The 14,915-nt window shown below is 45.5% G+C and overlaps 1 protein-coding gene across 1 annotated transcript; it reads right to left on the bottom strand.

Annotated features, from left to right (window-relative positions):
• Nucleotides 1-10,866: 10,866 nt before the first annotated feature.
• LOC141101322 (ferritin light chain, oocyte isoform-like) lies at nt 10,867-13,554 on the bottom strand. The gene is made up of 4 exons (XM_073590342.1): nt 13,286-13,554; nt 12,636-12,782; nt 12,166-12,291; nt 10,867-11,116 (listed from the first exon to the last, which is right to left on the bottom strand). The coding sequence occupies exons 1-4, from the start codon at nt 13,385-13,387 to the stop codon at nt 10,967-10,969; spliced, it is 525 nt and encodes a 174-aa protein (XP_073446443.1). The 5' UTR covers nt 13,388-13,554; the 3' UTR covers nt 10,867-10,966.
• Nucleotides 13,555-14,915: the final 1,361 nt, after the last annotated feature.

Raw genomic sequence — 14,915 nt, 5'->3', positions numbered from 1 at the left:
AAATCCAGCCCCCTCCCACTTGCCCCCCACGGTATAGCATTCTCCTCTGGCACCTCCTCTTGCTTTCTAGAAAAGCACCTGCTTGGCTAAAGCAAAGACCTGTTGTCTCAGCAAGTGCTCTCGTCCGCTAGACAAAACCTCATGGACCAGGGCTCATCCCACTGAACACCCACTCTTTTATACTGTGGGTATAATACTACTCAGACAATACAGTGTGAGGGTAAAACAGTGAGGCAGTACTTTATTGAACTACAAAACAGTCAAGTAACACGTAGAACAGTCCCAGCACAATACCGAAGATGGTGCTAAATTACAGAGTCTCACCGTTCTGCTGACTCGCCGGGATAAGAACAGCTGTATCTTCAGAGCTCCCAGAGCTGACTACCCCACATGTGGCATGCACAGAGACAAGAGGTAACAACAAGCTTAGGAAGATGATAGTCCATTGAGGTACAAGGCCACGTGACCGGAGAGTCACAACTTGGCTTCTCCATGGAGCCAGGTGACCGGTGGGTCCCAATCCTGACTTTCCCAAATGTATCCATGGGTCTCAGATGACTGGTGGGTCCAAATCCTGACTACCTCAAAAGTATCCATGGTTCTATGATGTTCCATAGAGCAGATCTGTATTTTTTCAACCGAGGCCGTGGTCCCCTAAGCTGGCATCCTGTAAAATGTCAAATCTGTGTCACTCGTAATGGAGCCATGATCTGGCAGCTATCCTGTAGAGTGTTCTTGCCTGTGATTTTGTAAAGAGTCTCCTGTTCTCTGTATCTCTAGGCTGACTGGATGTATATTGATAGAGGCTTATCCCACTTGTATAGCTCTCAACTGTTGTCCTTCAAGCCAGTATCCAGAGGTCAAGAGGATGACGTGATGAGGTTTCCTCGCATTGCCGCTACATCATGCTACTCTCAAATTACATAGCAAAAGCCTGCCGACAGATGCTATTTAATAGTAACATCTTTTATTCTAAGGCTGGCAAAATAAAGTGACTCTTGGTCTACCTGATGGGGAATATAAGACATGCCCCTCATATCTATATTGAATAAATCTGTATAAATCTACGCGTAGTGAGCTCCCTCTAATGGTGGCTGTAAACATCTGTATGTAATGAACATGAAAAGTACCAGCACTAGAGCATGACAAAATTCATGTATATCAACTCAAAAATATATAACCAAAATATGGAGAACCTGAGTTACCATATACTATGAAAATAGATATTTATTCGTACAAAAGTTCATTACAACAATGGTAAAACATACAATAAAACATTAATTAATCTGTTAATACTTATGGATATAAATGACCCACAAGAATAGTGGCCGCAGACTACGGGCAAATCAAGCTAGCAGGACATTGCAAGACGTTTATATAACGTATATATAACAAGACAATGGTATTAAAAGAAAGTAACCAGTGAAAATTCCAAACCGCTGACCTATTAGTGTGAAACAACTCGGGTTACAAGACTAACCCTAAAATATAAAGCTGAATGGATGTGCCCAAATAAGGAAAACACCACTGGAGTGCCAATAATAGATGTATATACAGTGCCTGCTAAATTTAATAGATAGGAGTAAAGGGGTTAATTACCCATAGATACTGTAGTTGCTGCCTGTGCTGTGGCCACGTACCCCGACGCGCGTTTCGTGAGCTGTGTCATCGCTTCCCCACTGTGCCACAAACCAAACTACCCTGGAAGGGGCGTGACTAAGACAGATGCCTTAGTTTCCACTGGAGCCTCTGATGGTGAGGACAGGCTTGTGCCGCAGGCAGCTGCTAGGTGCCACTCCAGGGTGGTGTTTGGCTGAGGCTGCTGATCACACTTGTGGAGATGGTGGCACGGCAGAGACACTGGCAGTTGGGCACGGCAGAGACACGGGCTGACAGGCACGGTAGAGACACGGACTGGCGGGCACCGCAGTGACACGGGCTGGCAGGCAAGGCTTGAGACACTGGCAGGCGGGCACGGCTTGAGACACTGGCAGGCGAGCACAGCTTGAGACACTGGAGGCGGGCACAGCTTGAGACACTGGCAGGCGGGCACGGCTAAGACACAGGGCAGGCAGGAGTGGTGTATTGAATGGGTAGGGTCCTGTTCACACAACAGGTGCTGGTACTGGCAAGAAGGAATAGTGTATGGAGGAACAAGTAGAGACCTGTACACACAGCAGGAGCAGGTACTGGTACAGGCAGGAAGGAATAGTGTATTAAGGAACAGGTAGAGACCTGTTCACACAGGAGGTGGAGAACCACAAGGCTGCGGTGAGGAGCTGCGGTTAACAGCAAGAGTCTCTGTAGCAGCAGAAGCAGAACCACAAGGCTGCGGTGAGGAGCTGCGGTTAACAGCAAGAGTCTCTGCAGCAGCAGAAGCAGAACCGCAAGGGTGCAAAGTACAAGCAGAGCCGCAAGAGTGCGGAGTACAGGCAGAGCCGCAAGAGTGTGGAGTACAGGCAGAGCACCGCAAGAGTGCAGAGTACAGGCAGAGCCGCAAGAGTGCAGAGTACAGGCAGAGCCGCAAGAGGTTCTGCAGTAGCAGAACCAGAACTAAGCAGAGAGAGGGAACACAAGGAAAGACACAGCAAGGAAAGAAGCCAAAGACAAGGAGACTGACAGACAGAGGCAGGACAGAGTTCAAACAGAGTAACAGTACAAGACAAGGTACAGGGCCAAGGACACAGGGACCAGAGTATACACAGATACAAAGCAAGGCTAGGAGCAACAGCACAGGGACCAAGAAATACTGCCTCTTGGAGGGCAGCAAAACAGGTACAAGACAAAGCTAGGACAAAGACACAGAGACCAGGATATTCTGCCTCCTGGAGGGCAGACAGAGAGAACCAAGCAAGGCTAGGAGTAAGACCTCCAGAGAAGGAGAAACACAGAGCTAGACCTGGCAGCTCAGTAGCAAGACACTAACTGAGTTAACACATTGCACAGGCAAGGTTCCAGTGGGTGGAGCAGCCCTAAATAGTAGTGGGCTATTGGTAATTGGTCAGGGAAACATTAGACAGGTGAACCCTGACTCAATAAGAACCAGAGAGTTCTGGCGCCGCCCCCCCTATGCACACAGCCAGGAAACATGCACAGAGCAGACAGGAGACAGAGCATGGAACTGGCAGCAGACAGAAATTACAGCATGGCCTGGAGCAGTGAGAAAGTTGGTGAGTGGGAAATGGGAGGCCATGCAGCGATGCCAGCAGGGTTATTACACTATGCGTGTGGTGCATAACACTCACGGCTTGGTTACAGGCCTCTGCTGTCTCCAGTTCTTCACCTTCAGGAACCACCGCACACACATTAGGGGACATCAAATTATTTAATAATAAAGAACTTTACTTATCTGTCCATTTTCATCATATTGACATCTTCAGTATTGGGCACAAAGTCCATAGCACAGCATGTTCTGATGTCAGCTGTTGGCTCACCCTGAGTTATCCCTTTCTTCACTGGTATATTGGGCCCCTGAGATACCCTGTCCGGCTCTGCAACTTCCATGAGTCCTGTATCGACTCTCTTATGTGATTCACCGTCTGACTTCCTCTTTTAGGAAGATTTTGAGGCATGCTTCTCATCCAGGAGTGTCCTCTACGAGTTTATGGATGACGTTCCCTTGCTGAAGAACAGCCCATGCTCCTCATGCCCTCAGACCTCCAACTACTACTCTCTCTTCATCTTATCTCTTTCTCTCCCAGCACTAACCAGTAGGTGCTCCTCTTGTTAACTAGCCTTGCCCCTCCCACACTGGGCTGTTCCTGAACACATTAACTGTCTCTATCCAAAGCCAGTCTACTTCCTGAACTTATTGTGACCACCACTGCACTATACGTAATCATGTCTTATAGCTAAATCTTAATCTATGTCCCCACTGTGCCACAAACCAGACTACCCTGGAAGGGGCGTGACTAAGACAGCTGCCTTGGTTTTCACTGGAGCCTCTGATGGTGAGGTCAGGCTTGTGCAGCAGGCAGCTGCCAGGTGCCACTCCAGGATGGTGTCTGGCTGTGGCTGCTGATCCCACTTGGGGAGATGGTGGCACGGCAGAGACACTGGCAGGCGGGCACGGCTTGAGACACTGGCAGGCGGGCACGGCTAAGACACAGGTCAGGCAGGAGTGGTGTATGGAATGGGTAGGGTCCTGTTCACACAACAGGTGCTGGTACTGGCAGGAAGGAATGGTGTATGGAGGAACAAGTAGAGACCTGTTCACACATTAACTGTCTCTATCCAAAGCCAGTCTACTTTCTGAACTTATTGTGACCACCACTGAACTATACCCAATCATATCTTATAGCTAAATCTTAATCTATGTCCCCACTGTGCCACAAACCAGACTACCCTGGAAGGGGCGTGACTAAGACAGCTGCCTTGGTTTTCACTGGAGCCTCTGATGGTGAGGTCAGGCTAATCTTATCCTTTCCCTATATCTAATACAATCAGAACACATTGAGTCATCCACATGTTATAGCAATACATGCACCGTGCACCTTGGTGCCGATAAAGGCCCCGTTACACACAACGATGTCCCAGCGATCCCACCAACGATCCGACATGATGGGATTGCTGGGACATCGTTAGGCTCATCGCTGGTGACCTGTCACATAGACAGCCCCAGCGGCCAGGACCAGCGAGCAAGCTGGTATCCAAGGGAAACGGGGTATCTAAGAGCCACGCGGCTCTAGAAACAAGAGACTTTCTCCTGGTGACCTTTCCAGACTTTTTCTAGTTGATCGTTCATGAATTCAGACCTTTAGAGTCTGAGCCGTAGCGCTTGTTTTCTTTTTTTGCTTTTTTTTTATAATTTCTCTGAGCATTGCTTGGATTGATCTTGGAATGAATTTGTTGGGACGTCCACTCCTAGAAATATTGTCAACTGTATTGAATGTTTTCCCCTTGTGAATATTCCTTTTCATTCTAGAATGATGGACACCAAATTTCTTAGAAATGATCTTATAACCCTGAGATTGATGGACAACTATTGCTTCTCTAAGATCATTGCTGATGTACAGTGGGGAAATTAAGTACATTTAAGGGCACAGGACTACTTCACCGCATCAGTGGGAGAATGGATGGAGCCATGTACCGTGAAATCCTGAGTGACAACCTCCTTCCCTCCGCCAGGACATTAAAAATGGGTCATGGATGGGTCTTCCTGCAAGACAATGACCCAAAACATACAGCCAAGGCAACAAAGGAGTGGCTCAAAAAGAAGCACATTAAGGTCATGGAGTGGCCTAGCCAGTCTCCACACCTTAATCCCATAGAAAACTTATGGAGGGAGTTGAAGCTCCGTGTTGCTAAGCGACAGCCTCAAAATGTTATTGATTTAGAGCTGATCTGCAACGAGGAGTGGAGCAAAATTCCTCCTGACATGTGCGCAAACCTCATCAACTACAGAAATATCTGACTGCTGTGCTTGCCAACAAGGGTTTGCCACCAAGTATTAAGTCTTGTTTGCCAGAGGGATCGAATACTTATTTCTCTCTGCAAACTGCAAATAAATTTATATAATTTATACAATGTGATTTTCTGGATTTTATTTTTAAAGGGAATCTGTCACCTATTTTTTTTTGCCTATAAGCTGCCGGCCCCCGATGTACCCTGAAAGAGAAGAAAAAGGAGTTATATTATACTCACCCACGGGCAGTCCGGGTCTGGTTCGGGTCTGGAGGGAGTCGCGGTCCGGTCTGGCGCCTCCCATCTTGTAGCGATGACGTCCTCTTCTTTCCTGCCCATCGCGGCTCCGGAGCAGGCGCACTGCTCTGCCCTGTTGAGGGCAGAGCAGAGTACTGCAGTGCACAGGCGCTGGCCCTCTTCCGGTGTCTCCCTCTGGACCCGAACCATACCCGGACCGCCCCTGGGTGAGTATAATATAACTCCTTTTTCTTCTCTTTCAGGGTACATCGGGGGCTTATCTACAGCATTCTGTAATGCTGTAGATAAGCCCCTAATGGCGGTGCCGGCAGCTTATAGGCAAAAAATAGGTGACAGATTCCCTTTAATATTCTATCTCTCAATGATAAAATTAACCTACCCTTACAATTATAGACTATTCATGTCTTTGTCAATGGGCAAACTTACAAAATCAGCAAGGGATCAAATACTTATTTACTTCACTGTACTTGATACACTGCCGAATTTGCAAGTTTACCCACCTACAAAGAAGAGGTCTGTAATTTTTACCATAGGTACACTTCAACAGTGAGTGACAGAATCTTAAAAAAAAATCCAGAAAATCACATTGTATGATTTGTACATAATTAATTTTCATTTTATTGCAGGAAATAAATATTTGATACAATAGAAAAACAGAACTTAATATTTGACACAGAAACCTTTTTTGCAATTACAGAGGTCAGACATTTCCTGTAGTTCTTGACCAATTTTGCACACACTGCAGCAGGGATCTTGGCCCCCTCCTCCATACAGATCTTCTCCAGATCTTTCAGGTTTTGGGGCTGTTGCTTGACAACATTAATTTTCAGCTCCCTCCAAAGATTATCTATTGGGTTCAATGCTGGAGACTGGCCAGGCCACTCCAGGACCTTGAAATGCTTCTTACGGAGCCACTCCTTAGTTGGCCTTGCTGTGTGCTTCTGGTCATTGTCATGCTGGAAGACCCAGCTACAACCCATCTTCAATGCTCATACAGAGGGAAGGAAATTGTTGGCCAAAATCTCGCGATACATTATGCCCTCTATCCTCTCTTCAATTTGGTGCTGTCGTCCTGTCCACTTTGCAGAAAAGTACCACCAAAGCATTATGTTTCACCCACCATGCTTCACGGTTGAGACGGTGTTCTTGGGGGTTGTACTCATCCTTCTTCATTCTCCAAACATAGCGAGTGGAGTTGATACTAAAATGTTCTATTTGGTCTCATCTGACCACATGACTCTGAATCATCCAGGTGGTCATTGGCAAACTTCATATGGGACTCGATATGTGCTAACATGAGAATGGGGACTTTAATCCATGACAACATAGTGTGTTACTAATGGTAATGTTTGAGACTGTGGTCCCAGCTCTCTTAAGGTGATTGACTAGGTCCTCCCATGTAGTTCTGGGCTGATTCCTGACCTTTGTCAGAATCGTCATTTCCCCCTGAGGCGAGATTTTGCATGGAGCCCCAGATCGAGGTAGACTGACAGTCATCTTGTGTTTCTTCCATTTTCTATTAATTGTGCCAACAGTTGTTGCCTTCACACCAAGCTGCTTGCCTATTGTCCTGTAGCCCATCCCAGCCTTGTGCAGGTCTATAATTTTGTCCCTGGTATCCTTAGACAGCTCTTTGGTCTTGGCCATGGTGGAGAGGATTGAGCGGGTGGACAGGTGTCTTTTATACAGATAACGAGTTCAAACAGGTGCAATTAATACAGGTAATGAGTACAGAGTAGGAGGCTTCTTAAAGAAAAATTAACAGGTCTGTGAGAAGCAGAATTCTTGCTGGTTGGTCAGTGATCAAATACTTATTTAATGCAATAAAATGCTATTTATTTAAAAATCATACAATGTGATTTTCTGTTTTTTCTTATGTTTAGATTCTGTCTCTCACAGGTGAAGTGTACCTACGATAAAAATTACAGACCTCTCCATTCTTTGTAGGTGGGAAAACTTGCAAAATCGGCACTGCATCAAATACTTATTTTCCCCACTGTATTTCCTTATGTGAACACATTCGGAAATGCTCCAAACCAGCAAACTGCTGAAACTTCTGCTTTTATAAAAGCAGCCACACTTGCTGAGAGACAATTTAGCAAGGATATTTGATTAGCAGCGCCTGTCTAATACTTACTCTGTGAATTACTATGGAAGCAGTAAGGGAGTTCTTAATTCTTTACACTCTATTTTTTCATTTTGGCCAAGGTTTAGGTAAATAAGACATGGTATAATTTGTCATGTGGTGTTCATCTGAGGTTTTATCTAATTTGAAACCCTTCTAAAAACCATATTTATTTTAATACTAGATTAAGGCCCGATGCTATCGCATCGGGAGGATAGTGACACACCTCTTGCCATGTTAACCCTCAACACACACACACTCCTCTCACCATCTCCACTCACTCTTTCACTCCACATACGACCCTTTCTCTCACTCCGTCTCTCATACTCACGCCGTCATCGCCGCTGCTCCACGATCGACATCATCTTCCACCGGCACCATCCTGGATCCAGACGTCGTCCACGCCGGCGACATTTTCTTGCAGCGACGCCATCTTGAGTATCGCGAAATCCCGCAATACTCAAGATGGCGTCGCCGCAAGAACATGTCGCCAACGTCGGGATCCAAAATGGCGTCAGCGAAATCTCGCGAGATTTGGACAACGTCTGGATCCAGGATGGCGCCGGCGGAAGAAGATGCCGGGGATCGTGGAGCAGCGGCGATGACGGCGTGAGTATGAGAGATGGAGTGAGAGAAAGGGTCGTATGTGGAGTGAAAGAGTGAGTGGAGATGGTGAAAGGTGAGAGGAGTGTGTATTGAGGAGTGGTGTGTTGAGGGTTAACATGGCAAGAGGTGTGCTGTGACGTCACCAGTTACAACTGGACGGAAGTTGTTACAACCCGGAAGCTGCTTAGCGCATTTATTATAGATGGTCTGATACACAAAATCATAGAATTCAAACAGGGCTTTTTTGTTTTTTGTTTTCTTTAAAGTTTTTCTGATCAATAGATATAACCAGGGGCGGACATACCACCGGTGCAGCTGCACAGGGGTCCTGTAGGAGCGTTCCCAGATTTTCAGTGTTCAGGCACAGGCAGGATGACAGCCTGGTAGGTATGGCTGACCTCAGCTACTCCTGTCTCCTCACTGCCTCTCCTGTGCGTAGCAGCCTCCCAGCAGTCAATCCAGCTGACAACTCTCTGTTCTGAGAAATAAACTGCCTGACTGATGGTCACATGAGCTATCACATCAATCCCCCTGTAGATACCTCCACCCCCTGTACTGAGGGGGATTTGATGGAAAAATCGCTGCACTGGCCCATGCCAAAGCTCCAGTTCAGCCATTCCTCAATAAAGCCCCCCTCACTACAGGGGAGTGGTAAGTGACTACTAAGGGGAGGTGAGGATGATGTGATCGCCAGTGTTCACATGGGTCAGTCAGCTGCCAGAACTGCTCAGAGGATGGAGGAGTGTCAGAATCGCTGACTGCTCGGAGGCTATTCCCAGCAGCTATCAGAGGTAGTGAAGAGGCAAGAGACTGGACTGGTGACAGCTGGAGATCTGGCCAGTAAGTGCTGGTGGATGGACAGAAGACTACCAGGATGGAGCTGCTGAATATGGAATAATGCACCTCTGCCAGAGACACATCATAAGTAATAGTGTGTGCAGACTTACTATGGTCTGTGTATTACCATACTTATATTTCTGTACACCCGTTTGTAAAAGTGTGTATATATTTGTAATGTGCCCGTGTACAGTGTTTATATGTATCTACAGTATGTATACTGTGTTTAACTGTATGTATGCACCAGAGGCATATCTAGGGAGGCGCAGGTGGGGCATGGTCCCCGGGTACAACCGGCAGCCTAATGCAGCAGTCCAAAGTGTCTCCCCCAGCGGCTGCATTCTGCCACCCCCGGGTTGGGAGTCGGCAGTTCTTTTAGCCAGCTGTCACCTGACAGACACAAGTGCAATTGAAGCTTTGACCACTGGGTCATAAACGCCAGCAGCGTGATCAGGTCACGTGATCACACTGCTGACACTAGCCGGCAAAGAAAAAAAAAAAAAAAAGTGGAAGTGCTCCTGTGGGATAGGAGGATAGGAAGAGGGGTGTGAACACAGTGAGTGTCAAGGGGGAAAAAGGAAAAACAAAAAGCTCAGACAAAGTATGAGGAGCGAGGGTGATGGGGATGTGCGCAGACACAGAATGGGGAGTCACCCAGGGGTGGTTCAAGAAGGAAGTATGGAGAGCGAGAGGGTAAATATGTGAGGAGACACTATGGTTGGGGGGTGTGTAGCTGAAGAGAGAAGAGTGGAGGGCATGTACCATATGAGGGACAGTGATGGGCATTTATTCAGGGCTAGTGTTGGGCATTACCAACTGCCCTTGCTAAAAAGTGATTGTCCAGTCTAAAACCTACAAGTCACGCCACGTGATGTCTCACATTACGTACCGAGGATTTGCCAGTGCCAGGAGAAGGGGAGTATTGTTTACATGCAATCATGTGCCAACTAAAAACTGTATTCAGCCAATGCAAGCGAGTTGAGCGAGGCCAGACTTTATGGGAATCATATACGACCACCTGTGGAGAACCCTCAATGAGCAATGTGGAGCATTCCCAAGTCTGTGGTCAGAGTGATGTTGCCTCCTACAAAAAGTTGTACCACCAAGCTCTTTACCTACTTGTAAGTTCTTAATCTGCTCCTGACCACCTGCATCCTACTGCCATTTTCACTAAAGAATCCTCTCCACTAGAGTTTAGCGCATTTGTTCAGGTTCCCCCTTATTCGGCAAGCTATAGCCCTTACCAAATAAGCTGTAGAGGGAACCTGGCTTCCTGGATCGCGGCAGCCGACCGGCGACGCAGACAGGTCACAGTACATGCATGGAGAGCCTGTTTGTTGGGCTCTCCATGCGTGTGCTGTGACACAGCCACAACACATGCAGCTACCCTCTGCAGCTTATTCGGTAAGCATTATAGCTTGCCGAATAAGAGGCAACCCAAACAAGTTTGCTCAACGCTACTCTCCACCATCAAGAGTTGGTCCAAACTAATAAGGAGTTTATTCCTGAATCGCTTTATAAAAGGTCTCTTTACACATCACCCAGACATGGCAAATGTGTTCCATCAATGCACTACACCTCATGGTTTTCCAAATTGATAAGTGTCCTATTGGAAGACTTTACACCACACAAGCCAGTAATGGGCAAACATTTTTATTTCTGACTTTAGGACAAATCCCTCACCCCAAAGCCCCCATTCAACTGTCACACTACAGCTCTTGTATAGGAGACCACACATTAGTCATCCAAGGTCAGCTTGTCAAACAGATATTCTCCCATGCCAACTTCTGCTGCCTTCACGCGCTTCAGGTTAGTAATGTGATCTCCCAGTTTTTTGATCAGCTCCACTTCCTTCTCCAGATATTCGTCCTCCAGGAAGTCACGCATCTGTATGGGGGAATGGGTAAGAGACTTTTTTTTTTTTTAATTTAACTACATAGTGAAGTCACAGGTATTGTAAAAGTTGTCCCAAACAAGACATGTCAGACAAAGTGACACTTGGGTAGCTTCTCTGAACCACAACATCTTCCAATCAATAGAACTTCAAGGCAATGGAGAGGCTGGACTGAGAAAGGGTCTACAGGGGAGAACCGCTCCAGTAGTCAGCTCATGTGTGGTGCAGTAAGGAGGATGAAGTAGCGCTTTCAGTTCTATTCAGTAACTACTTCCATTTCCAGTTGAAATAGGGACAAGAGCCAAAGTTATAGAAACTGAAGCACAAAATGGAGAAACTGTGATAAAGCTCTTACACATTAGGGTCAGAGGACCGTGCACAAGGGAGGTCTATAGAGTTATGTTATTTCTTAAACCACCATTTCACAAGCCTACAGTCTTGGTATTGGCAGTTTTTTGGTGGTGCACAACGGCAGCCCACCTCTATGTTGCTACAGGGATGGGGCAATGTTGGCTCACAGAATCTTCCTGGATGTTTGGCCCCAGGGATCACAGATCTGATAGCAATGGCAGGCAGAAAAGCTGGTCTTGATACAAGTTGGAGGAGTCAAGAGCAGAACAGCCCCAATGTGGGTCAGGCTCCCCCATGTTATATCATATAGGCGTTTTATGGCCACATGTTTTTGCCATAAAGGACCCAGTCTGGTCATTGCAACAGGTTTGTGGAAATCGTATTGACACGTGAACACCCTTCTGGAAATATTAAGAAACCTTGTAGAAACTGTTTTAGAGGCACAAGGACAGCACACCAGTTGGACAACCATCACCCTTCTCAATAGTGAGACAGTAAGCACTGATCGAGCACCAACATAATGTGCAGCTTCTGTAGATTGCAATAAAGAGGCATACACAAGTCAGGTTACTCATATTTCCAGGATCAGCACACTACGGAAGTCACAGAAGATCCACAAACTTTTCTTTCATGAAGAATATTTTCTAAAATAAATGTATGGTATTATGCATGATATAGGAGAGTCACTTACATGAGGGTCCGCGTGGTCAGTAGCGGTGTTGTGAAGGTCCAGCAGAGCCTGATTTATGTTCTTTTCAAGTTTCAGGGCATATTCCATAGCATTGATGCCATTGCCCCATTCATCAGCCTCTGGTTTCTAAAACAAATGTGAACGACAAGATATTCAAATAATGGCAGTACAATCCAAAACGTCATTCTCTCCATGTTAAGTAATTCTACCATGTTTGCGCTATACATAAGTGTTATCATCATCTACATTAGTGTTCGCCCAACTCCAATCCTCAAGAGCCACCAACAGACCATGGCTTCAAGATTTCCTTCATATGCTCAGGCGAGGAAGTTAGTCCTCAAAAGCCACCAACAGGTCAGGTTTCCAGGAGTTCCTTACAGGTGATGACTTCCTCAGGTATAAAAACATCTGCTGGGAATAACACACATATATGCCATTCCACAAGGTCTGCAAGTCTCAGACATTCCTACCTTGATATCCTGAAGCACAATCCGTCCTCCACGTTTGTTCTGGAACTTCAGAAGCTTCTCAGCTTGTTCTTGCTTTTCCTCACACTGCTCACGGAAGAACTTGGAGAACTTGGCCAATGCCACATCGTCCCGGTCAAAAAAGAAGCCCTACAAAATAAAGTTTCTATTGAGAGTAGTGTTGGAAAACATGACATTGTGAGGAACCAAGAATGTGGAGATCATGTATTGTAGATACTTTCTTGCAAGTGAATGGAATTTCCAGCCACACTAATAAGGTGCAGAAATTAAGTTAATGACCTTGATGGATCCATATGGGCACTATTGCCAGAAGAGAAAACAAGTAATACAGATAGGACAATAACTAGTCCTTTTGGAAGGTTTGGGAAGAGTTATCAGAACAGCTAGGTAAGATGATACATTGCCATCTATAACATGTCACAAGAAGTAGACTAGTCAAAAATGTTATACTTAGCTGCACCTATAATCAGAAGGTCAGTAATCACTGGGGAATTACATCAGTCATGCATGGAATTTGGAGTCTACATACTATATATTAGGAATTACAAGCCCTGGCAATGCGGCATGCTTTGACTTGTGGTTCCACAACAGCTCAAGAGAGACAGGCTTATGAAGAGCACGCTCATACTTACTATGGACCGGTAGGTGTAGGAAGCCTGAAGCACCAGGTTGACAGTGCGGTTGACTCCAGCCTCGTTGTCCTGATGGTAGTTCTGGCGGATCTGGGAGCTCATGATGATGATGGTGGTGGCAGTAGCCGTTGCTTCTTTCACAGGGACTAAGATGAAGGTCTGGAGATTAGGAGGACGGTGGGTCTAGCACAGAGAACTCCTATTCTGTTCAAACACTGTTGAAGCAAGCACTAGGACCTCCTATGGCTCTCTGCTCTGAAGCACAAACTGCTGCTCCCTGGCTTTTTATACACTCACTGGGTGGAGTCCTCCAAAAACACAATCCAGCCATTTCATTAGCTCACATTATTCAGATTAGCTTGTAGTTTAGTAAAAGGGCGTTAAGGAGAATATTCACCGGACACTGTGCACCCTGGAAAGGAAAGATCCGAGCTCCGGCAAATGGCGATTGATCACTGCGCTCATGTGATCACAATATTGGACACTTTTCCGTTTAAAGTCATTTTTTCGGTCACTTCCAGAATATCTTTGATGTAAACGTTTTGGGGTCAGATTTCTAAAAAGTGTCACTGATATTGCGGATTTCATTTTCTTTAACCCCTTCATGATGAAGCAAATTTCCATTTTCGCTTTTTTTTTCCTTCCCTTCTTCCCATATCTTTTTTATTTTTCTGTCCACAGACATATGAGGGCTTGTTTTTTGCGGGACGAGTTGTACCTTTGAGTGAGAACATTCACTTTACCAAATAGTGTACTGGAAAACTGGAAAGAATTCCAAGAGCGGTGAAATTGTGACAAAACGCAATTCCAACATGGTTTTTTGGAAATCGCTTTTACGGTGTACATTGTGTGGGAAGTATGACCTCGCAGTATGATTCTGCTCAACAGTACGATGTCAGCAATACCAAACATGTCCAGTGTTTTTATTATTTTAGTGGTGAAAAAAACCAGAATTTTTTTAAAATGTTTTTCTGGTTGTGTCGCCATTTTCTGTAACCTGTAACATTTTCATTTTTCAGTAGATGGGGCTGTGTGATGTCTTATTTTTTGCCGGGTGAGGTGACATTTTTATTGATACCATTTTGGGATAGCAGTGATGTTTTGATCACTTGTTACAGCATTTTTTGTGGTATTGCTGTGACCAAAAAATACATTAATTTTGTGATTTTTTAATTTCTTTTTGCTTTATAGAGTTTACCGATCGGATTAATTATTTTTAGATTTTGATAGATCAGACGTTTTTTAAAGCAGCGATACCACGGATTTTTAAATCTTTATTTTTAATGTAGGAAAAGAGGAGATTATTTAAACTTTTATTTTTTTTCACATTTTTTAAAACTTTTTTTTTTCTTTTTACTGTTTTTGTTAGTCCCCTTAGGGGACTTGAGGCTGCGATTGTCTGATCATCTCCTTTGAAGTCCGGCCTCAGCCTATGTTTCAAGGGAAGTCTGTAATCACAAGCACGAGGGTCTTCAGCAGACCCCCGGCTGTCATAGCGACCCGCGATCACGTTATGGTCGCACCAATAAAGGTAAATCACTTAAGAATATTTTAAAAAAATAATTTCATTCCACAGGTTCGGTCTCAGCCCTTGAGCCTGGGATTTATTCTGACCGACATGGCTTATTTG

The sequence above is a fragment of the Dendrobates tinctorius genome, unplaced genomic scaffold (assembly GCF_039654945.1).
Source record: "Dendrobates tinctorius isolate UK_male_01 unplaced genomic scaffold, ASM3965494v1 ptg000116l, whole genome shotgun sequence".
NCBI lineage: Eukaryota > Metazoa > Chordata > Amphibia > Anura > Dendrobatidae > Dendrobates > Dendrobates tinctorius.
The sequence above is the reverse complement of the archived record's forward strand: the minus strand, read 5'-3'. Positions and strand labels throughout refer to the sequence as shown.

What these genes read in the sequence shown, in the direction of transcription:
- LOC141101322 (XM_073590342.1), bottom strand. Translation starts at nt 13,387, where the DNA reads ATGAGCTCCCAGATCCGCCAGAACTACCATCAGGACAACGAGGCTGGA. An exon ending in CCTACACCTACCGGTCCATA is followed by an intron (nt 12,783 to 13,285) that starts GTAAGTATGAGC and finishes TTTATTTTGTAG; the next exon opens with GGCTTCTTTTTTGACCGGGA. An exon ending in CTGACCACGCGGACCCTCAT is followed by an intron (nt 11,117 to 12,165) that starts GTAAGTGACTCT and finishes TCCCCCATACAG; the next exon opens with ATGCGTGACTTCCTGGAGGA.